Source organism: Microchirus variegatus, assembly GCF_963457635.1.
Source record: "Microchirus variegatus genome assembly, chromosome: 14".
Lineage (NCBI taxonomy): Eukaryota > Metazoa > Chordata > Actinopteri > Pleuronectiformes > Soleidae > Microchirus > Microchirus variegatus.
This window is the reverse complement of record NC_139815.1, coordinates 3,442,071-3,467,713: the sequence shown is the minus strand read 5'-3', so window position 1 is coordinate 3,467,713 and position 25,643 is coordinate 3,442,071. Positions and strand designations below refer to the sequence as shown.

Here is a 25,643-nt window from a genome sequence, read left to right as displayed (position 1 = left end):
TCACATCAATTCTCAAAAGAATAGATAAATATTTGGAATAATGGAAAAAATGTCTTATTACAAATACTTAAATATTAACAAAAATGACACTACACTGTATAAAAGGCAGCTTATTGGATATTATAACCACATGTTAGCCAATGTTGTGTGGACATTTGTGGAGACACTGCACTGTTTAAGAGGTGAGTTATTGAATATAATGACCAAAAAGCATTCACCAAAATCATACAAAAACAATTTCTTTCCACTGTAAGAAATGCAGTATAATCAGCAGTAGATCGCCAATGTGTGAAATTAATTTGTTGCAAAATCTGCTGCATTCAGAGTGAAGTTACACTTTGTAGACGGTCCCTGCTTCCTCGCTTGGTAAAGACCGACATGATATGTTCAGGTCAGAGAACGATTCTTTTGTAAATGAAAATCGGGTTGTAGCTTGTTTAAGAGTTAGAGTGAGTCGGCAAGCTGTTGATCGTAGAAGGTTGAATCTGTGAATTACTATAATAATATTTTCATTTCTTGGTGTTGCACTTTGTAGACGGTCCCTGCCTCCTTGCTTAAGACCAATGTTGTTTTTTGTTCATCAAAATCGGGTTGTAGCTCGTCGTCTGCCTCACTAGAGTTAGAGTGAGGAGTCGTTTTTGTTTTCATGACTTCTCCCTCGCAGGTCATCGATGGTAGAAGGTTGAATATCTTCCACACTTTTGCTGGACTCCACCCACAAGATCTAAACCCAGCACAGATGATTCCAATGAAACATAGAACGACTGAGAAGCAAGGAGATAACTGGTATTTGTCAAAGTCAAGGAAGGATCGTCCGCTGAATTCCAAATGTCTTTGTATTCCACTGAAGGACTGTTCCGATGACAAAATGCTGAAGGACTGAGTCCTTCTCACTGAGCCTTTACAAGGATCCATGTTGTGGTTCCTCAGCGCAGCGTTAAATACCCACATTCCCTTTTGTGCATGGATGCTTTGTCAGGCAGACCATTGGGATAGTGATGAAGCACACTTCCTACAAGGCCAAGAAGGAGACTTATCTTGAAAGATCCTTGATTTTAAGACACATCAACTGTGTTGGTGAGCCTAACGCAACGTTAGCAGGCATTTCCTTGTGGGAATGGCGACTACGGCTGGTTTTACATGTGGTTGAACAGGCAGTTACTCAACTACTTTCACCTGTGTATATCTGGAAGAATCCAACAGATGGATGGACGGAGACGTCATACGTTGGAGCAGACCAGGTCGCTCGACTCGGTGACGTTCGGGTCAAAGCTGGTTTTGGACTTCTTCTTCGCCATCTTTCCTTGCCTTGTGTCAGACTTGAGATAGCGCTCCTTGTTGTGGATGACCTGGATGTACTGGTCAGTGCTGCTGTTCTGCTGGTCGCTGCTGGACGCCAGGGAGGCGGAGTCAGACTCTGTCAGGGGCGTTTCCAGCTTCGGCCTCATCTTGGGCTTCACGTGAGACTCTGCGTGTCTGGTCCTGGCTGGAGACTGATTGTGTCTTCCTGGAGAATGAACGTGACGTCTGGTTGGAACCAGAAGGGGGTCGGACCCTTTCACACTGCCCTGGCACCGCAGATGAGACTCTGAACCTCCCCAGTCCATTTCTGCCCCTCCCGCCTCCCCCTCTTCATCTCCATCTTTTGCTCCATATCTTCCTCGAGCTGCTTTGCTGTCTTTAGCAATGGAAACGTGGCTTTCCACACGGTCACCAATGTAGAAGTTCGCAGGCTGGTGGAGATCGGAGAGGGAGTGAGGCCGGTGGGTCTTCCCCAGTGACGTCTTCCTCCTGCCCTTCCCCTCCACCTCCACCTCTTCCTCCTCTTCCTCACTCAGGTGCTGCTGTGACGCGTGGCAGCGGTGAGGGTGTGGCTGGTGGTGAGCTGCGCGCGTCGCGTAGCGCTTGACGTTGCACGGGTACAGCTCCACGATCTCTGCGGGCTCCTCCATGAGGTAATGCCGCGGGATGCGAGTTGCTGAGCGCAGCAGCTTCTTCCGGGGCTCATGCTCATTGACGATGACGTAGCGGGTGTGAGCGCGGCGTCCGCCATAACTCTGCGCTGGGATGTACCCAGCAGCCTCAACTGGACGTATGGCCCGCACGGTCTTCCTGTACAGGGGGTCAGAGTGGATGTTGTCAGAATAGCGAGCTGGGTGATTGTACACCAAGTGGTGGTAGGACTGAGACCGACAGGATCCACTAGGGCCGCTAAGAAACGGCCGGGACCTGTTATGACAGAGAGAAACAAAGCAGATGTAAGAATCAGCCAGAAGTGAAGAATTTGAGATGTGAAACATCCTCAAAGTCCACGTCAGCCATCATGATGTGATATCTGTTATCACATGAAGCATGGGCTGAAAATGTCTGCGTCGTGTTTGCTAACACAATCTTGAAATGACGTGATGGATCCAACAGGTTTAAAGCAGAACTATGCAGGATTTTTTTTTAGACGATGGATGGACGGGTGGATGTTTACGATGGTGCTGTAAAATGACGTACTCCGAAACTGTAGGGGGAGCTCCGTAGAGGAAAAAGGTGAAAAAGTGACCAGACTTGCAGAGTTCTGCTTTTAAACTAAATGAAATAAATGAAACCCAATGGCTGCACACAGGCATGAGAAACTCAAAACTTTGACATGTTTTATATATTGGTCAGCAATGATTTAAAGGGATAGTTCAGTTTTGTATGAGGTGTAATCTGTGCTACATGTGCTCAGTGAAAACAGTGGGGACATAAGGAAAAACAGCCACTTAACAAAGCACCTGCTTCAGTCAATGATATCTGAAGACTATGTTCACTGTTCTGTTAAGTGGCTAAAATCAGTTTTTCCTGGTGTCCCCACTGGCCGTCAGTTCAAGAAAAATATCTAAACTATCACTTTAAACATGCAAAATAATAAGCAGCAGTAAAAAATCAACACCATGGTCCTTTAAAGCTGAACAGCAGCAGGTTTGAACTTGACCTTTTCATGCCAAAAAAGTGTACACATAACTTACAAGTAAGTACACTGCTTCCCACCGAATACTTTTGTTGTGAGGATGAAAAAAACTGAGACAACATTTAGAAAAATCCTTCACTGACACAAGTTCCACGGTTTAAGGAGGAGTCTACAATTTATGTGCTATTCATACTCTAAACACGATTTAAACAGGTGTCTCCCTCATGGAAATGTGTTCAATTGACATTCACTACAAGGTAAAATGGCAGGTTTTTATCATTGCTATTTCCATCTACGCTAAGACACACATTTGTCCTCTGGCCCTTATTGACGTGTTCCATTTGTAGTTGGAACTTGGAATTTCCAACTTGGAAACTCTGCCACTTATTAGCATTAATAGTACTTATGTCATATTTGTTTCACATGAAATCAGTCGCTCACATTGTTCTGGTTGATTTTTAACCGGTGACATGTTGTTACATGTTTAGCGCAGAATACCATGTGGAGTGGTGCCATCATCTGGCATTGCTAACAGTGGCTAACAATGGCTAGCTCGAGATACATTTACAATTCCGACTTCTAAAGTGGAGCGAGGTGAACTCGGGGGTGAAAGTCACTCCTAGTTCCCATGTAGATGAGACGCAGCATTAGCATATCCATTAGCATAGCCATAACTGGGGACAGGCAATTGACAATTATTTATTTCAACATTTGGATCAAGTGAAAGAGAGAATATTAAAAATAGAAACCAGTGTCACTGAGATGATGTTTCTTTTTCGTTCACAAACATACCATATTTTGTGTGAAAAATAATAAAAGTAATAATCATGCTAATTAAATGGATTGTATTTAAAGCTGCACTGTGTAATTTTCATTGATTGTTGAAATTATTCTGCCATAAACAGAAATGGTGTATGCTGGGTCTTTAATCTGAAAACAGGCTCTGTCTGGCAAAAGCTACCAGACCTGACTGAGGGTGCGTTTGCGTGTATACAGCAGCAGAGCAGGGTGGGCGGAGACAAGAATAATTTGTGCCAACAAACTGCTGAACAAACAGGTTTTTTTGAGCACTAGAATTCACTTTTCTTTGTGTTTTCAGTCAAACTCCAACCTTGTGTGAACTCATTTCACTACAATATTCAATTACGCCAAAAGTCACCAACAAACTGGGTTAAATCAGTGTACTGATGTGTGTGTGTGACCTGTTAGGAACGTGCTCCAGCCTGTGTTTGGGCAGAACCGTCACCGTCGGGCTCCTGACGGATCCAGATCCACTTCCTCGGCTGAGGTCGGGCCGAGACGCTGACTGGGTGATGGTGCGAATGCTGTTCCCGCGGCGAACAGGGGACTGGAAGTTGGTGACACTGCCGTTGCGTCGTGGAGACGGCGTGTGGACCGAGGCCTCCTGACTCGTGACGTCACTGTCCGGCTGATCCAGCGGTTTGTCGGCCGCAGCGGCAGCCTCTGGAGGCTGCAGTCGTGCTGAGGGAGGATCAGGTGTTGCGTGTAGCATGAGGGCAATGAGTCGACACTTTGAGAAAGTGAAGAGTCACAGAAGAGAGACCTACCTGCAGCCAGCTGGAAGACTTTCTTCCTGTCTTCAGTTCGTTCCTGCAGAGATTAAAGGGCAAATGTTAGACGAGTTAATTCAATCAATCACTCAAAGTTACATTTGAATTTCAAACTGTTATCAGAATAAGACAATCCACATTGTACTTGTAAATACTCAGGGTGTTTATTGATCTTTGATCAGATACTCACTCTCTGGAGCTGCATCCTCAGCTGGTTGTTGGTGAATTTCAGGGATCTGGCGATGGCCTGGAGATAGTAGATGAGCATGCTGCAACACACAGGCACAGCTGTTAAGAGACAACACAACAGCCCAAACCTTGATTGACATCATATTCAAGGACCTTTCAATGACTTTCCAGGACCAATTCCCTCAGATTCAAGGACTGAATGTGCTGTCACAGTTTAAGATGGGAGGGTAATTTGTAAGAGTGTCTTTGTCCATGATGGTGTCGGATCTTGGTCTAAGTCAGTCATTTGTCGTTGGTGAGATGGAGATCTTGGAATTTTCATTTCCCAGACATCACGTCGTCATTTTCTCTCTCTTGTTTTAATGTTACTCGATCGTTGTTCTGCACGGAATCTCACAAGTGCACGCTTGTTCTGCGTAGACCTAGTCTACGTCAAGCAATGCAGGGCATGAAACAGTAGGTGGCGTCGTAACAAACAAGGGAGACATTTACCTAAATATCAACTTCACTTATTTCTTGCACAAAATTCAAACATTTTCAAGGACCAATGTCTATTTAAGGCCCCCGTGGGAACCCTGCACACACAGAACAAATATTTTTAATATTCATCTCTCTCTGTCATGTAGTACGGTGGATCTTATAATTTAAAAAGACATGAGGCGGGATTGTTTTACCGTGTGCGTGTATGTTTGTGTGTGTGTATGTGTGTGTGTTCTTACAATAGCAGCAGCAGTGCTGGCAGCACTACGACAGGACTGGTGACGTAACTCATCACTTTACTGAACCACAGAGGAAAGTCGGCCGCCACCGTCTCTGAGATGATGTCATAAATCTTCTCCTGACCACTGGAAGACAAACATGAAAGCTCTTAAAGTTACTTTTTTTTGTCTGTTTGTTTTTTTAAAGCGCCTTAATGGACGGCAAAATGCAATATTAACTAATTCCTCCGAACACAAACCTCCCTAACGGTTTTGTGTACAAGTGTACGTTCACGTTTTTTCACCTGAACGGTCCACAGTGCTGCGACGGTCTGTATCGAACGATGGCAAAGATGGTGGGCAGCATACACAGAAACAGCATGAAGAGCAGCATGGCCAAGTAGAAATTATTGGATCTGAAAACAATAGCAAAGTAAAGAGAAGGTGGTTCAAGGGGTAGTTCACACTATGCCTAAGCCTGGTTTTATCCCTCATCCTGGATTTGTCGATTGTTCCTTAATTTAGTTTTTGTACATTATATAAAATTAGAAGCCACAAAGGTAAATGTTAGGGCTGAATTATTTTATATAAATATCGATATTGCAATTATTTTGACTGAAATTGCGATGAGAGGGAATGGAAATTATTCTCATTTTCATTTGAATAACATATTTTAAATTACTGAGTGAGAAAAACATGTTTTCTTCAATCTGTAGTATATGATGTGTACAAGAGCGGAATATCGGCTTGCGTGGTAAATGAGCGGTCAAGTGATGCGTTTCAATTAGTGTGAGAAAGATGTGAAAGTGGATGCTGAGGAGGCACCGTTCTACCACAGAATTCTACCACTGATGTATAAGGTTAACAGTAAATATATGATTAAAATCCAAAATTAAAGAATACAAACATTCCTCTACTCAATCAACAGCCTAACAGATATTCCCTGCAGCCTTGGTGTGAAGCCTTGTGATCAGAGAACGTGTTGGACGATGGTCCAGTGCAGGTTTGAAACCATGACCTTGGTAGCATTATTAGCACCATGCTCTCAACAAAGCTTATTTCAGAATTTATGTCAGGCTGTAATAATAATGTGTGATATAATACTGAGGCTCTGGCTGCCCAGTGGAAGGTGGTCACACCTGAGTGAACATCTACACTGTTGTTCTTCCTCCTCAACATTCATTCTGAAACTCCATAAAAAATAAGGTCAAAAACATAAGTAATTAGATCACGGTGCTAATAATGCCGAGGTCATGGGTTCTCTACCCATTCTGGCCACTAATCTGTTTACAAATACCTTTACTGGCCATTTAAGAATGGTATGCTTTCTGTACACTATCTTAAGAATATGTTTTCTACTTTATTATTACCATTAAAACGTTTTTTTCTCACTCAGAAATGAGGTATGTTAATCGTTTGTTAATCGATTTTGTAAACCGCTCACTCTCCCACACCAAAGAAAATCAGCGATTTTACCTCACAGCACACAAGAGTTGATGATCCACTGCAGCCTCCTTCACCAAGTTCAAATTTGTAAAGCTGTCAATATTGCATTTGAAAATAAGTTGCTCGGATTTATCTTTCTCAATGGACTTCGGTGGGGGAAAAAGAGCTGTGTCTGATTGCATTGTATGATGCTTTTCACTGGCTACGTGTTGATGCTCTGATACTCTTTCCGTTGCTGTTAAACAGTGACACAACAACATGTTGGCTGGGAACATTCAAAGACACACACACACACACATTACTCAGCTTTGTCTGGTCTTAAACTTCAGCTCTCCCGTTTAAGTGGCTGCATTTCTCTCCACCTTTTTGGCCCAGAAACACTCGACTGCTTCATTATTACTACAAGGAAATCCATATTATGACCAGGAGAAATAGTGTCGGTGTTTAAACACATTCAAGTGTCTCAGCACTCTGTAATTATTAGCGGGAGATGGAGGGGGGGGGGGAAAAGAACTTTTATTATCAGCAAAGTGTCAGGATCAATCTCCTGCAGCAGAACTGCATTTAATGGCTCACATTAAATGTGCTATCAGCTGTGTGTGTGTGTGTGTGTGTGTGTGTGTGTGTGTGTGTGTGTGTGTGTGTGTGTGAAGGAGAGCTGCTTGGATTTTCCACCACATCTGGGAGTGACTGATAAGGAGTGAAAGAGCCTTGTTATATAAATCAGAGTGGGCTGAGTGCTGCAGGCCCTCGTGTGTATCTGTGTGTACATAAAAAAGCAACCGCGTGGGACGACACACTGATTTGTCTCTATCACTGCAGAGCAGGGAAATGAGAAGGGACGACAGGAAATAGGTAGAGAGACGACAGTTGATCATCATCAGTGAGCTCATGCGGCTTCATTTACGCTGCCCCCCCCCTTTCCTCACAGCTCTGTGTCCTTGCGGCACATTCTGTTTACACCTGAAGAGGTCAGAGGTCGGACCTGGCAGTGACATAGGTGACCGCATTCCAGTTGAGAATGCGAACCTTTGTGTGAATGTATAAACCACAAGGACAGGTCCTCACGTTTTGTCACCTTAAACAGGATGATTCTGGATAAGACTTGGTTTTAGGGTTGGGTTTAGATTTAGGTTTAGGTTAAGGATTAGGGTTAGGGTTAGGGATATAGTGGTGATGGTTGTGGTTTTGTCGACGTGGAGCCCATAAGGGTGATATTGGTATATAATTATATTGCCGATACTAAAAAGTGACGTCAACGGAAGTGTTTCCATGCGGTGGAGAGTACCCTTTTCAGGCCATCTGGGTACTAAGTGGGCATGGGCTTCAAATGGGCAAATTATGCAGGTCTCAGTAAAATGGGCACCACATGGGAAGCTCATGTGGGCACACATGGTTGGGGCCACCACTGTCAGCTTCCGTTTCCATCACGGATTCCATCGTGGTGCGATTCGGTTTGATACAGTGAGGTATAATCTGGACCAGTAAAGCCCTCGGGTGTAGCTGAGTGATGTTTCCACTGAGGACAATACCTTTACTTTGTAGGCTGGGTGTGAGCTGTGCCCGATACGGTTATGGTACGTACCGTGACATTGTATCGGTTTGTGGGCTTCTGTCTCAACAAGATGTCAAAGCTTTGTATGAGAACAGACTGCTGCTGTTAAAGAAACACCGGTCACAAGGGAGTGACAGCTGACTGTGGTGAGTCGAGCTCCACCCATACTGTACCATTACTTTGGTAGTTCAAAAGTGGAATTTTGGTACTATTAAAAAAAGAATAATAATAATTAAAAAAAAAGAATAATAATAATAATAATATTAATAATACATACTGTAACGAACCGAACCTAATCATTCTACTCAGTGGAAACTGGTCATATGTCTGGGAGTGTCTTTACTAAAGCCCAATTTATACTCCTGCGTAAAGTGCTCTACGTAGGTTACGCAAAGCCCTCTGCGTCGACGGAGAGCCTGTCGGGGAGCCTCTGCGTCGTCTCCGGCTGCACAAAATATTTTTTAAGTGTCCGTCACTTCGTCAAGGGACAACAGAGACGGCTGCGATTGGTCCTCAGGACAGGCCGAGCTAAGCTGCTCTGCGCCGGGCCACAGTGCGCACCGAGCGTCCACAGAGGCGGGGCTGATCACCGCCGACAACGTCGCTGCCAAACTATAAATACTTCATATCTTAATACACACAGCACATGTTTAGACTCTAAATGGCCAATTGCTCGCCTCAAATTATCTTAAAACTGCGTTCCCGGGACACAGAAAAGTGAGAAATGGCCACTGTTTCAACAACAACAGTCTTTCTCTCGGACGCCATTGCTCACTGTAGCCAAAAGCACAACAAGCTTGCGTAGCGACCCCTACTGATCGGACGGGAAATTGCAGTGTGTATCCGTCACCACGACGGAGAAGTATGAAGGCTCGAGGCATCTCCGTGGTGACGCAGTCGAATAACGCATTACGCAGTCGGAGAAGTATAATGTGGCCTTTAGACTGCTGTACAAGAATGTGTCTGTGTGAGAGTGTGTGCCAGACCTGGAGGCTCTGAACACCTGCTGATGGGGAACATTACAGGTGAGGACAGCCCAGCTCCTCAGATACATCAGACCAATCAGCTTCAACACGTTGAAGGCAGGAAGACAAGGAGAGAAAAACGCTCCCATCCTGGAGGAAAGAAAGAGAAAAAAAAGTCAATCTGACAGTGACACACACACACACACAGACACACTGACTAACACATTGTCATTGCCTCCAGTGGCTCGTGGTTCCTTTTCATTACGTTCATTGTTGCAAGGCGACATTTGTGAAATGAGCTGAGGAAATACAGTCGAAGGTGAATGTGTGAGATCACAGAAGGCCACGGTCCTTTAAACAGGGTCAGGGAGACTGGTCGTCAGCAGCAGCAGCAGCAGCAGCAGCAGCAGCCATTCTCCTAACTCTGAATTAGATGCTCTATTACACACACTGTGACAAGGCAGCACCGCTGTAATAGAACTGTCTGGAAGGATGTCCTCAGTTGTTCACACCTACCAGATCATTCCTTGGTTATAAATCAGATGCAGGACATTCTCGGCTATTTTGAATTCTCCATATTCAGGCTGAGGAAAGACAGAAAATAAACAACAAACCATCAATGAGGTTATTTTCATGTTTTCATTCCAAGACAACATGCATACAAATAATAAAATAAAATATGCAGAAGGTTTAGGAAAAATAATCTTGGAATAATCATCAAAGTCATTTCCAAACATGGGACAGGGTTAGATTTCTTTGGGGTCCCCAAATACAATTGTGCTAGGCTCTCTGTTTACTTACACAACATAACATCATTGAACAAAATGATTTGTTTTTATTATTTACTTTATTTAATTAGGTGTTGCAGAAATGGCAACAAAAATAGAAACAAAATATACAAATTTGCCCGAGTCACGATTTATATTGTGTACCAGGGTCATCATAGTTTTTAAACCTTTAAAATGGACCATTGGCTAATGGGCCTGCTGTTTGTCACATCCTGTAAAAAAAACACAACTTGCAATGTTGTTGTTGATTGTAAACATCGATTTCGTGGTCAAGAACATGGCCGGTTATCTCAGCTGGTTAGAGCGTGGTGCTAATAACGCCAAGGTCATGGGTTCGATCCCCATACTGGCCATTTCAGGGTTTTAGTTGGCCACTGTTAGCAAAGAAGTAATTATCTTCACAGAAATTAACTTGAACTCAAAACCATGGGACACTTGAGACTTAAGGAACTTGAAAAGACAACATTCCTATTACTATCAAAAAAGTATTTAAAAAAAACACCAGATACAATCACTAATGGAAACAGAAAAAAAAAGAGCTGAGTTGAGCCGTGCTGTAGTGTAAATGCACCATAAGTGTAATTCTGCTGCACTATTCTGGCAATCAGGTGTGTTTGAAGAAAGTTAAATCAAAAAACTGTGTAACTTACAAACTTGCTCTCTAAGTCCCAGCAGCAGCAGTCACTCAGGTATCGAACCACCAACCCTCTGATGAAGTCAATGAGCAGAATACTGGCCACTGTGAAGATCATGTCAATGATGGACAGCTTCAGCATCTCCTGAAGACGCACAGCCAGGTCACAGGAAAACAAAGTCAACATATGCTGACATATATTGGCCAAGAAGAAGAACTGCTGCCTAAAAATAAATCAAAATGTGTGATAATCAGAAGTCAGAACCTGTCCAACGTAGGTCTCCCAGCACGGGTCCTGCTGAGGACGGGTGTTCTTCTCAAACAGAGCTGTCTGGTTGTGTACGGCGCTGGAGATGCTCTTGTTGCTCTGGGCGACTCCCAGCACCGTAGCGATGGTTGCTATGGTGCTGTTGCGATGTCCGGATGCAGAGATTTCGGACATGTGGGTGGAGAGGTTGTCTCCCTCAGGCTGAGAGATGGTGGCCAGGAAGGAGCTGGGCTCAGACCAGTTAGCTTGACTCACTTGGATCTGGATCACAACCATGGTACAGTGTGTCAGCAGATGCTTTGGGATAAACCGTCTCTTTAATGTTTTTTTTAATCAGATTTGGAAAAAATTTGAATTTGTGTGTTTTTCTGGCAGTCTGAACAAGGTCTTACAATTGTCATAATAAGTAGAAAGTGATTGACCTGGTGTATCATATCTACAACAGCGCCCCCCAGAGGTGTAAGGTGTATACTGACTGTACTCACAGCTGAGCTCATGATGTTGACCTTATCGAGGAGGGCGATGATGAGGCTGTAGAGATTCCCCAGGTATAAAACAAGCACTCTGCAAACACACGAAGATACGACAAGATCATATCGTCAGTGAGGCTGTGAGCGAGTCATTTAAAAGCTGTTACCTGGCCAGCTGGAATCTCAGCGAGGTGCGAGGGTGGTACATCTCCAGCTGAGCCACCAGCTCAAAGGCAGACGGAGCGATCATGGTGATGAGAGACACCACCACGCTGACCTGAGCGGAGAGGGAGGATATGGAAGTCACTGAAAATGATTCATATGAGACATTTTTGGGGATATTTAAAAAATGTCAACAAAAGTATTTGCAGGTGTTTCCATTGAAGGGTGTTTTGCATATGAGTCGCAATTCTCGTAAAAGTCCAGTTTCCCATTTTTCTCGGAAAATCGGTGACCGACAAACTTCAAAACCGACGCGTCTCAAAAACCACCTCATGAGGGCGATATTTGAGAGGTTTCCATGACCAGTTTTATTGCAATCGTTAGGTTTTGCACATTTCTAGGGGTAGCGGACACACAGCTAATCTAACACATGACGCCTTCGAGAAGTAGTCGGAATTTCCTATCTCCTAGTTGGACGTTTCTACCAGAATGCACTAGTGTCTTATGCATTTGTCAAACACACAGTTCAGTTCCAGTCTAGAGACATAATACTAAACTGTCTGTGAGTGTAACATGACATGTGCAGCAGTTAACAGTGGCCCACTAAAGACCTATAATGGCCAATATGGGGATCGAACCCATGACCTTTGCGTTATTAGCACCACGCTCTAACCAGCTGAGCTAACCGGCCTTGTTTCACAGAAAAACAAGACTGATTACATACAGAGGTTGTCATACCTGTTCACTGTACGTTCACTCAGGTGTGACCACAGCCACATTATCACTGCCCATCATAAGTTATGGAGTAAGCTTTGACGTGAAAAGGATGGTTAAGCTCAGATGATTAGTGCTAATGAGGACTCTATTACGAAAATCCAGCATCAAAAAACACCTTTTTAAATGTTACATGGGCTGTTTATTCTTATTACCCTTTGTTTTACTAATTGTTTTTATTGTATATGTAAATAAAATATATCCTCCTTATTATGGCCTGCCATTTATTGTGGAAAGTGTTACATGTATAAGCAACCAGATGTGCAAATCCTGTACCTTAGAATCAAAATGAGCAAAAACAAGTCATAAAGGGTTTCTCTGACACTAAGAGACGGAGGCGTCGTCCACATGATCCCGTCACTGATCTCTGTTAACATCGATTGCTTTGAAGTTTACTGTGCTTGGTGTAATCAGATCAGGCTAATGATGATGAGCCGACGACGTCCGCTCCGCTCTGCTACCTCATTCTTCTCCCACAGCGTCAGCTCGGGCTTCTCCTGCTCCAGCTTCTGAGAACGGTCCACCACAAAGTAGATGATGTAGATGCTGCCGGCCAGAGACAGCAGCACCAGGATGTTGGCCAAGATACGCAGACTGATCAGAACGGCCCTGAAGAGTCACAGAAAATGAAAAAGGAGTTCGGATCCTGGTATAATCTGGACGGAACCAGAGGTTACTACAAAACAGCAAATGTTTTTGAAGATGAAGTATTGAAAAATGCGACTATGGCTTTAGTTTTGTTTTTACGGTCAAATCTAAACCTAAACCAGGAGAGAAATAACACATGTTCACGTGTTATGTGTGTTTCAATCTTGGGAGTTAAATTATGGCGCAGATGAACTGACAGAGGAATTAAAAACATAAATCAGCTTAAAAGAATATACAAAATAATAACATTTAAATAAATATAAGGATGAAAAACAGCAGTTTTAATCCAGGACGGTGATTTGCCAAACCCCGTCCCCAGAAGTGTTTTTGTGAAAGTAAAGAGAAAGAAAGAATAGAGAAGAAAAACGATAAACAGTATTAATAAAAATAAAGAATACAGTATATAACGCTCAGCTTATATAAATGATGTGAGGAGGAACTGTGTATAATCACACTGACTGTAAAAGAAGCACTGGAGTCATACAGAAACAAATAAACAAACAATAAATCCACCTACAAACTGGTGTCCTTCTTCTTTTCCTGCTCCTCAACAATGGCTTCCTGTGTGAGGGAAAAAGTGTGTTGAAGGATAAAATGAACACAATTTCTATCTCGGGTAAATAGAAATGTCCTGACTGAAAAAGGAATTAAAGGAACAGTAGGCAGGGCTTATGGCAGCCCATGGTAGAGGCTGAACAATTTTGAATAAATATCCAACTATGATTTAATGTATATATAAATCATAGTATATATCATTTTTTACATTTGAAATACAATATTTAAAATGATTACTGTGTGATATTTGTGCAGATCTGTGTTTTCTTCAGTCTGTAGAATATGACGCGTAAAAGTCAGCGCAATATTTAATTCAATTTTGATAACATTTTGATTCATTGTTCAGCCCTAGTACATCAAAAATGTATAGAACTTTACTGAAGAGTGTATGTATGTGTGTGTGTGTGTGTGTGTGTGTGTGTGTGTGTGTGTGTGTGTGTGTGTGTGTGTGTGTGTGTGTGTGTGTGTGTGTGTGTATAGGTGTGACTGACTCTGATGTTGTTGACGATGGCAGCTCCTTTACTCTCTGCAGCCTCTGGGTTTCCGATCAGATAATCCCAGGCGCAGAAAACCCTCCAACAGAAGGTGAAGTTCTCATCAGAGGCGCTGGCCAAGCTCAGGCGAGAGTTCTTTGCCATCCTGCACAACAATTGTCACTGGTATATTATTTCATTGTTTTGAATAAATGTGATCAAATCCTGTCAGTCCAAAACTGTGGAGCAGAAAATAGATTCTCAACAAAATTCTGAGTGAACTTTAATCAAATTTGTAGGTGATACACAGAGAAAGACTGCTTCATCTTGTATTATATTATATTATATAATCATTTGTGACCTATGTTATGAATGTTTTCCTGTCGTGAGGAAGCTCACAAAGTATGTATTGAGGTTTAACTGACTTAAAAGGGAAAGTTGTGATGTTTGTCTTGTGTAACTGGTTTAAATTAAATGAATTCTTTCATAAAAACAAGTTTTTTCAGGGATCTCAGATGTTGTGAGCTGATTTCTTCCCTCTTTTCATATAGGGTTATAGTTAGGTTACAACAACTCGCCACGTATGGGGACCATGTTTAGCGTGACTCGCTCCTCACTTTCTCAGCAGGATGATGAAGCTGTAGGCAAAGACGGCCATCCCAACCAGGAAGTAGGCGAGTGGCAAGCGGTAGCCAGCGCTGCCGATCTTCCTCAGCCTGCCGTAGTAACCATAGAACAAGACTGAGTACTGCAGGTAGCCCTGTGGACATCAAACACATGCAGCACATGATGACGTGACAAAAAAACAAAACAATCCACCCCAGTGTGATTCATTAACGCCGTTAAATTTCATGCACACATATGGATTATATCATGATTAGACAATAAGCCTCACTACAGCAGTGTACTATTGAAACTGCAAATGTAGGTCATCTTAAAGTGACCCTCGATAGGGTTTGAATAATGGTCCACGGTGTCAGTGAGATATGTGTTTTTAATGGGATCGTAAAAACGCAGAGAGGTTTACCCCGAGAGACCAGATGGTGTCCAGGTCCTGAGCTGAAGGCAGAAGGTCTTTAGGGATAGTTTTACTCCTCGTGGTGCCAAATGGAGCTCCAGCCAGCAACTAATACACACAAACACACACTGATTCAACTTATATCATAATGACACTGTATGGGAATAATAGTAGCCTTAATTTATCAAACACATGTAGAAACCAGCGCAGGTAAGAGCACAGGTATAATCTTAAATGTGGAGAATTTTGTTGCGTCATCTCACCATTAGACAACATTTTACTACTGGAAACTGAAGTCTGTGTTGTTTCATGAATACTCACTCTCCCACAACAAATTCCATCCAGAAAATCAGTGAGTTTGCAGGAACACTGGAGCTGCTGCTCTACTGCTGCCTCGTGTGGTCACGATCCAATAAAGGATCTCAAAAGACCAAAGTCACAAAATAACACATTTGAACTTCTAGATGGAGGCAGCAGTGGATCAAGAACCTGTGTCCCTGTGATGTAAAATCACGGAATTTCTCTGAGGACTTTGGTTTGGGAGAGTAAAAGGGCTGCACCACACATTGTGTTTATACAGAAAAAAGGACAAATTACATCGTTTTAGTGCTAGTGGAGCAGTTTTGGGGTTTCTAAAGCATGATGGTAGTGTGGCCGCTGGCAAAGGAGGATTAATGTCATCTTAAACAAAAACGGAGTAGTGTGGATGTGGCCTCGGCCCTTCTAAATCACTACACAGGAAATTCTGTCACTGCGTCGGCCCTTTGGCTGATCCTCCATTTCATCCTGTGACACATAATCATAATAAACACAGGTATAGATAGTATCCATGATGGGTGATGTTGGATGGTATTGTTCGGGAAGCAGAGGTGAGATAAAGGTTGGAAATATGACAGGAGATGGTGGAAGGTTAGTCCCCAATAAATGAGGGAGGGAGGACAGGAGCAAGGGTGAAATAAGACGAGACAGTGACAGGAACAACACAACACAGTAAGTCATGACTGATGAAACTGCTTGTGTCTGAGCATCAGGAGCAAACATAACTCCAACAGCATCTCCCATCAAGATACACGTTTCCTCTTTTATTGTTGTATTCTACACTTTGTACTTCGAGATGAAGCTGCTGGACAATGATTCGACACACTCTAATCAGCAGTTAGAGACAAACCTTTACAGACCTTATTGCAAAGCATGAAAAGTAAAGCTAAAAAACAGACTGTGGCTTAAGTGGGACCATATCTATGTTCCCCGGGTCTTATGTTCCCCGGGTCCTTTTGGGTGAAAGCGGGGAACATAGGACCTTTTTTTTGAAAAAAGGTCCTATGTTCCCCGCTGTTGCCGGTCGTGAACAAACCGGGAAACTCCCTCTCTCACTCTCTCTCTCTGCCTGTTTGGAGCAGCAGCTGACAGTTTTCCTCTCGTCAATCTGACTATATAATGTTGAATCCAAATATTTATTATTATTATTATTATTATTATTATTATTATTATTATTATTATTAATAATAATAATAATAATAATAATTAAAAAAAGTATTGTTCATGTTTTCTAATTTTTTATCTGTAACCCCCATGTTCGTTTGTGGACGACCAGAGAATTCACAGATTCACATGGGACACTTTTTCCAAAAAAAGGGTCCCATGTTCCCCTGTCACATACAAAGTGGGGAACATAGGACTTTTTTGGGAAAAACGGGGAACATCGGACCCTTTTTTAAAAAAAAAAGGAACATTGGACCTGGGGGAACATAGGACCCGGGGGAACATAGGACCCGGGGGAACATAGGTACGACCCCACTTAAGTTAGCCAAAATAACACCTATGAGGAAAGCTAGCACGAGGACAAATGTGAACTAACCCCTGCTTTGTTAATAAAACTCAAAAGTGAAGCTAAAGAAAAGACAGCAACTAAAGTTATTCAAAATAACACCTGTGGGGTAACAGGGCTGCCCACTTTTGAGAAAACCTTGGAGTGACACACTGGCTGGCTCAGTCGAGGTTACCACCACACACCAAATATATATAGTAATATTTTATGCATCCCAAGCTTATTAATGCTTTATACAATATGTGTATGTATTATTAATGCTTAATACTCATAATGCTTTACACAACAATAATTATGACATTGAAAATGACGAGCTCCTATTACAAATGGAACCCACCGCGAGCACTCACAACAATAAGGTTCACAGTTGAAATACAAACTCGATCTAACTCGAGCATTTGTTCAGTCCACGGTGTCAGAGACGCACTGACCTCTGGGAGAACAATGAAGGCTCCGGTCATGATGGTGAGGACGATGTTGATCCCAAACAACCAGCGCAGGAAGATGAAGTAGGAGGCCACGCCCGACCCAAAGTGACCTCACAAAGACAGAGACAAACATGTGACCGAAAATCGTAGGGTTACTGCTGCACTTTGTTTCACTGTCGAGAACAAAACTTACTTTCAATTTTCTTGATCCTCACTTCCCAGGGAATGAACAGAACCACAATGTTGTACAGAAGACGGGACAGTTTCTTCAGCAGCTGCAGGAGAGACAAAAGACAAGTTCACGATGCAGTAACTCAGCGATTTTCTTATTGACATAAAATTAGCACTAATTTTCCACCTTGCATGTCCCCAGTGCACAAGACTGAGCCTCTGACATGGAAGCTTTCTTTCTGTGACAAGACGCAAGAATTTTAACCAACCAAAAGCGTCACCTAATAAGTACCTCGCACAATCACGCTTTAAAAAAACTAAAAACGTGAAGCACTGATTAATACGTGTTATTTACAAAGAATTCTCTACACATAAATTATTATTTAATGAAAAATATTACATTAGCACAGAACTGAGAGGCAGATAAATATGTATTACACGAATCTTGGTCACATTTCTCTGTGTACCTGAGTTTATTTACAGTTATAAAACAACAAATGTTGCCTTTCTTGTGATAGGTGGATTTATTTTTTTCACACCACATTTCTTAAAAACTAAATGTTCTTCTCTCTGGAGGTTATTTTGCACCAAATATCTGAGTAAGATTTGAAAGTATGTGCGTGTGTGGGAGACTCATGATGTGATGAGAGATAAAAATCAGAAGCGAGATGTTATTAATCAGAACGAGGTCAGTTGGACCAATGATTCTGATTAATACCTCATCAGCAGACTGCTCACTAAAAGTCAATTTATTCTAATGGAGCCTGAGCAGCCTGAACATTCTAATTAAACTGAGCTATAACAACAGGCTATAAATTTACTCATGCTGCTGTGTGTGTGTCACAGACAGACAGAAAAGGTAGATAAAGCAGTGTGTGTGTGTGTGTGTGTGTGTGTGTGTGTGTGTGAGTGTGTGAGTGTGTGTGTGTGTGTGTGTGTGTGTGTGTGTGTGTGTGTGTGTGTGAGTGTGTGTGTGTGTGTGTGTGTGTGTGTGTGTGTGTGTGTGTGTGTGTGTGTGTGTGTGTGTGTGTGTGTGTGTGTGTGTGTGTGTGTGTGTGTGTGTTCAGCATAGTAAAAATCAGAACTCAGCAGGTTACAGGGAAATCTAACCTGTTTTATTATTCTGGCTCTGATCATGTTGCTGCAGTGCAGTGACACAAAGAGGATCCTCAGTGAATAGTCAGACAAAGTTAATAGAGGTGTGGATACTTTCTTGATAGGCCAAATAAATTTGCGGATTTTTTTTTTTTCTACCCCTGCCTTTTACTCAAGATTTATACCTGCAGTTCACCTCTGAACCACATGAGGATGCTCATATTTTTTTTCCCACTACAGTCTGCCATAATAATTCACAATTCATCAGTCAGACACATGAAATTAAATGCTTGCCTCATAAGAAAGAAAAGACAGCAGCTAAAGTTAGCCAAACTATCAACTTGCAAAGTAAGCAACCATGTCAATAATAAAACTCAAATGTTAAAATTAAAAACTTTTACTCGTGAGGTAAGCTAGAATGAGGACGAACATGAACTAACCCCCTGCTCTGATAGCAAAACTAGACAGCAGCTAAAGTCAGCCAAAATAACACCTGTGGGGTAAGCTAGCATGAAGACGACATGGACCAACCCCTGCTTTGTATATCCAGCAGCTGAATTTGGCCAAACTATTACTTATGATGTAAACTACAATGAAAATTGATGTGAACTGCCCCCTGCTTTGCTAATAAAACTCAAAAGTCAAGCTAAAAAACAGAATGTAGATAAGGTTAGCATATGACACATATGAGGTAAGCTAGCATGAGAATACACCTGATAACCACTGCTTTGTATATACAATTAAAAAAGAAACTTCAGGCTGCAAACTATGGGAAGTAAGCTACCACAGCAATGGATGCAAACTGATCCCTGCATTGTCAATACAATTCAAAAGTCAAGCTAAAAGCAGACAGCAGCTACAGTACAGCCAACATAACGCCTTTGAGGTAAGCTACCATGTGAATACACCTGAACCAACCACTGCTTTGTTATTGAAAATAAAAAGGACAAGCTAATAGACAAATGTCTGCTACAGTTAACCAAACAATCACCTGTGATGTAAGCTAGCACGAGGACGAACATGAACCAACCGAAGAATATCCAGCAGCTAAACTAAAAGGAAAGTTAAGGAACAGGCAGGAGCTAAAGTGATCCAAAATAACACTTAGTAAACTAGCATAAAGATGGATTTGTTAATAAAACTTAAGTTAAGCTACAAACAAACGGAGTGTAGCTAAAATTAGCTAAAACAATTTTGAGGTAAGCTAGTATGAGGATACACCTGAACCAGCCACTGCTTTGTTAATGAAACTAAAAAGGGAAATTAAACAACAGGCTGCAGCAAAAGGTAGCCAAACTATCAATTGTGTCGTTATGTTAAACAATGCAGGTTGTTAACCCTGTGACCCAGTTTCAGGTTCCTTGTTTCACCTGAATCAAGGTGTGAATGAAGGTCACTTATCCAAACATGGTGAGATGACAGAAGTGAACGTACATCAGCTCCTGCAGTCTGGTAGCCTCTGGTTCTGGTCAGCTGGCCCTCGTACTTCAGGACAATCTCTCTGGCATGCCTGGAGATCACAGGTTGTGATTATTGATTTTCATGAGAATGTACTCGGCGCAAACCTCCACCAAGGCTGGCCAGTCTCCAACAGGTTCAATACAGATCAAGATATGAGGTACAATTATATGATACATTTTAAAGTAATACTGACATTTGCAGCTGAGTTAATCAATGAAAAAGACCTTTCTTGGCATAGGTCAGTTTTTTCAAGTGTGGTTGTTAATGGGTCCATAGTGAGGAAAACTAATTTTAACTTTCAAGAATAAAGTCTAATAATAGGAGATTTAAGTTGTAACATTGATGGAATAAAGATGCAATATTAACGTTGTAATATTATTTTCAAACAAAATATCAGAGTCAGAAGACACTGACGCTCGTGAAACACCTCCACAACGGACGTTATTCTTCTTCTGCGGTTCAATGTACGCAACCGGATGTGCCGATAGCCCGGAGCAGGACGATCTGCTGTTCAGGAGAACCGGTATTTACGTAACCGGACCGGGTTTTTTCAGAGATCTCGCTGAGCCCGAGATTACAATAAAACACAGCGTTCTCATCAGTGACTGAACTGTTTGTTTAGAACCTTCAGGGCTTTGTAAACAAGGTAATGACGCAGATACACACTAAAAAAACAGCGTTAATTGGAACTTCCGGTCTAGGTCCGCTTTAAAAGACTATATTTCTTGTTTTGACTAAAACTAGACTAAAACATTTTTGAGTTTTTGTCGACTAAAACTGGACTAAACATCACATATAGAAGTAACTAAAATTTGACTAAAACTAATAAGCATTTTAGTCCGAAAGATTAAGACTAAGACCAAATCTAAGATGGTTGTCAAAACAACACTGGTGTGGATGACGACATTCCCTTAAAATGATTCCAATGTTTTGTCCTATTTATGACAAAAATGGGAACTGGGAAGAGAACCAATCAGAAGAGAAGAATAATAAGAGGAGATCCAATCAGACTGATCTCTTTGCGAGGTACGCAGGTTAGGTTGATCTACTCGGATGTCAATGGGGGGGAGGACACATGAGGAAAGCGGCTAAGCGGAAAAATTACTAAAATATGAGTAAAACTAAACGGTATTTTAGTCATAAGACTATAACTAAATCTAAAGACCAGTAATATCACCCTGACGCTTCTAAAACCACAGCAGACTGCTGCTATTAAAATAAATTGTCTTAAGTAATTCGGCAGCTTTATAGCCCGTAAGACAATGAAACCCGGCTCATTCTGTCACAGCTCTGGGGGCAATTCAGAGGATCATGAACCACGTCGTAATTACCGCAAACATCCAGCGTGTCCTTTACACACTCATCACCCATGGAAAGCAACTTGGCCGGAATCGGAGAGAGGATTCACATGATTTAGTCAAACCGGGTTTTTGCTGGAATTTGTATGAAGGTGCAGATTAAAAAATGACTGATGGTGTGATGTGAAATGTGAGCCGCTGTGCAGGGAGCAATCACTGACGTTCAGCCAGAGATTAAAGCAGCTGTAAAAATGCAGACTTGTATCCCATCCCCGGTAACCTTTACGCAACTAACAAACTGCCACTATAAAATGTGTTCTCCATGGCATGGACTCAGCAAATCTTAGAAGCTCTCTATCTTCCAGTGACTCTACGTGGCTTGTTTGTTTGGTGTTTAATGTGTCTGATCACATTGGTGGACGAGCTTCCCTGTATATGGTTCATCTAATATGGTAAATGGAAAATCCAAGACATAAGGTGGTAAATGGTCCGGAAAAATCAAAGTGTGTTTTAAAAATGAAATTCACTTCTGCTGGGATGGAAGCTGCAGTACGGCAGGAAGGCTAAAATGAGCTGATTGTTGAGTTTCATCTGCTGGTTGTAATGTTTTAGGATCTGTCGTTTTGTTTTATTGCATTTTATCTCTTAGGCCTTCGTTAGACTGCAGTAGAAAATCAGACCAATCCAAACGGTCTGGACAGCTGAAAAAACACATATATCTGATCTTTCCAAAGCTGATTCTCCTTGTGTGTGCATGTGTGTTTCCCACCACAGTCCAAAAACATCCAGATTTGGAGATTAAGACACTAAAATGGACACTCTATAGCGACTGTAATGGACTGTACCCCGCCTTACGCTGAAATAGGATTTCAAAGTGTCTTCTGTGTCCCTCACAGCACGACACGAAAACAACGACAACAACAATGATGTAGATCCGGAGACTGGACTAGACTATGTCAATATGGTCATGCAGTTCAGATCTGATCTCTAGAATAATGTAGGTCAGGAATATCAGTCTAATGCAGTCTAAACATGGCCTTGTAGACCCTGTTCAGATCTGGTAAGACCCAGCTGACATAGGGGGGAAAAAGGGCGGGGTCAAACCCTGGATAAGTCGTCAGTCCATCACAGGGCAAACACACTGAGACAAACAACCATTCACGCTCACAAAACCTGGTCTTAATGATGCAGAACCTCATGTCTGAGAAACTGGTTAAGGAAAACTGGTTAGGCATTAAGTTGTGATTAAGGAATGCATTATGTCTTTGAGTGTCCACACAAATAATGTGAGGCCGGCATGTGTGTGTGTGTGTGTGTGTGTGTGTGTGTGTGTGTGTGTGTGTTCAACAGCAGTGTTACTTGAGAACTTTGAGCTTGCGTCTCATTGGCCAGGGTCTGGTTCGAATGTTGGCGATGATCTCCTTCTGGTACTGAATGTTCTGGAACATTTCCTCCGGGTCGTTACTGTCCACGCGCTCGTCATCTTTATCTTCATCATCTGAGGAGCTGCAGCGTTTAAAAACAAAAAGACAAAGGACAATTTGTTACACTGTAGAGAAAAGGAGAGACAGAATATCTGAAATCCAAGCCATATTTAGGCTCTTTTCCACTATACAATTTTTTTTTTGTCAATTAGTGATAGAACCTGATTAACCCTTAAGAGTTCATTTTTAAAACTTACTAATTTGTTCTTAGTGGCAGAAAAGGCCATCTTCCCAAACACTGCTGTTAAAACACATTTTTTTCCACATTAAAAAAGAAGCCACAAAAGTTTCAAAACATGTTCCTGGCCAGTATGGGGGTCGAACCCATGACCTTGGCGTTATTAGCACCACGCTCTAACCATCTGAGCTAACCGGCCATGAATTACCAGAAATCTTCATAAGTCATCAGCCACTACAGACAGACAACCTCTAGCTTTTTAAGAAATAATTCAGTGGCCAATACTGCAGGGTTATTAGCACCACGCCCCAACACTCACCTACTTCCTATTTAACATCTCAAATTGAATAGAAAAATCCTCGGACACTTTGAAGGTCTGAATGATTTGGGGAAAAATGTCCATGTCAATTTTCCTGACAGATTTAGATGTGTGATTTATTTATTATGTTTTATTGATTTACAATAATGAATGATTTTATCGCACATCTTTCTTCCCAGACTGATGATACAGTATTTTCCTCGTCGTGCATCGAGGTTTGTTAAACGTATATCTGGGTGGATAAAATGTGTGATTATGTAAAGCACTTTGTGTTGTGTTGTGTGTTTTATGTATGAAAAGTGCCCTAGTAATAAAGATTGATTGATGATCAATTAAGAAAATGTTATGTAGCATCATCACACATAACATATAATTCAAAATATTAACTGTTATTTATTCAAATAGTTGGACATTCTAAACCATTGTATCAAATGATTATTACCAAATTATCAGAAATTTGATCTATGTTGCAAAGTAACACATATTTGACCTCCTATTTCATGTGTTTATATAAAAATGGAGGAAATAAAGACAATAATTATTAACCTGCTTTCGGGTAAATTAAATACATAAAGAATAATGAAGTTAAGTTTATTTCTAAAGCACATTTAGAAACAACATCAGTGTACTAAAGTGCTGTACAGACAGAACAAGAGGCAATATTATTTATTAACATTACTTCACCTTAAAATTGACAGACTTTTTTGCCGTTTATCATTTTATCTGTGATTTTTCTTTAAAGGCAAGGCAAGTATATTTGTATAGTGGCATTCTTACACAAGGCAATTCATAGTGCTTTACAGGCAGGAAATACAAAACACAATCAATTAAAAAATCAATTATAAAAATTAAAACTATTTAAAATCAAGCAGAAATGTATATTTATATTGAAATAACAACAAAATAATAACGCAACAACCGCAAATAACATTATAAAAAGAAAAAAGCAAAAGAACATTTAAAGGACTACATTCAAATAATCTAAGCCAGCACAATACAACTAATTTATCCTTCCTCAAAGCCAGCAAGAGGAGTTTTTAAATTGTGTAACAATAAAATAGAATAGAATAGGAAGAAAATAAAACCACTACATGTCCAAAGAGGGGGTCAGAATATTCCTGAATGACGATACAGCTCACAGGAAAACGCACTTTGAAGTTTTCCACCCAATTAGATTAGAAAATGACTAATCGTATAACCTGGATGATGTCATTTAAAGGTCAGCGTGAAGACAGACAGGAAAGAGTGGGATGGACAGACATGGACTGAGGACAGTGGAGACATACAGTCCTGTGGACGCATGAAACGAGCGGACTCACCCCTGCTGGTCCTGGTACGCTGAATAAATCCTCCTGGAGTTTTTCCTCACACTTTTGTGTCTCTTGGCGACGGACAGAGACCTGCTGCTGCCGACCAAAGACTCCGACACTGTACTCATGTTGTCTCTGTACTGTCTCACACGGTCCTCACACTGTCTCTATACTGCATTACACTGACTGAGACTCTGACACGGTCCTCACACTGTCTCTGTACGGTCTCACACACTCATTGAGTCTCTAACACAGTTCTCACACTGTCTCAAACTGACTGAGACTGTAATACTGTCCCTCATACTGTATCTGATGTCTCTACTGTCTCACACACTGGCTGTTAGTGGACAGGAGAGTCAGTGCTGGGGCAACCTGCTGCTCTGGAGCATCTTACACACACACACACACACACACACACACACACACACGGTCATCAGTCCAATCACAGACACTGACTGCTTAAAGGGACAGCACCAACCAGAGCGCACATAAAGCTGCAATATGCAACATGCGGCATCTTAACAGGAAACAATGTTACCTAAAAACCACCAAACAGCCTTTTTCACTAGAGATGACCTGACACCACTGTTTTCTGAAGTAGATATACTTAAATGTGTGTACTCACAGATATTTATGGAAGAGGTCACATGTAAAAAAAAAAATCTATTTACACCAATATTAATTGTTAAACAACTTAGAATAAGGTTTATTTGCTCTTTTCAAACATTAGCTCAGATGGTTAGAGCGCGGTGCTAATAACGTCAAGGGCATGGGTTCAATCCCCATACTGGCCATTTACAACTATGAAAGTTATCTATTAACATCTGCTACAAGCCCATCTACCATCAAGAATTAAAACGTCATGATCATGTGATGTTCCTACCAAGAGGCACCTGCTTATTGCTAAGTGATTTAC

The 25,643-nt window shown here is 41.7% G+C and overlaps 1 protein-coding gene across 1 annotated transcript; it reads right to left on the bottom strand.

Annotated features, from left to right (window-relative positions):
* Window positions 1–1,220: 1,220 nt before the first annotated feature.
* Window positions 1,221–24,855, bottom strand: tmc3 (transmembrane channel like 3; the record flags this gene model as incomplete). The annotated part of the gene is made up of 22 exons (XM_083901207.1): window positions 1,221–2,112; window positions 4,144–4,423; window positions 4,510–4,552; window positions 4,703–4,781; window positions 5,421–5,546; window positions 5,705–5,815; window positions 9,387–9,515; window positions 9,882–9,949; window positions 10,804–10,932; window positions 11,053–11,316; window positions 11,541–11,619; window positions 11,693–11,802; window positions 12,923–13,070; window positions 13,627–13,670; window positions 14,156–14,303; window positions 14,755–14,897; window positions 15,165–15,263; window positions 17,415–17,521; window positions 17,605–17,686; window positions 20,112–20,187; window positions 22,796–22,942; window positions 24,737–24,855. The coding sequence occupies 22 exons, from the start codon at window positions 24,853–24,855 to the stop codon at window positions 1,221–1,223; spliced, it is 3,423 nt and encodes a 1,140-aa protein (XP_083757333.1).
* Between the last annotated feature and the right edge of the window lie 788 nt (window positions 24,856–25,643).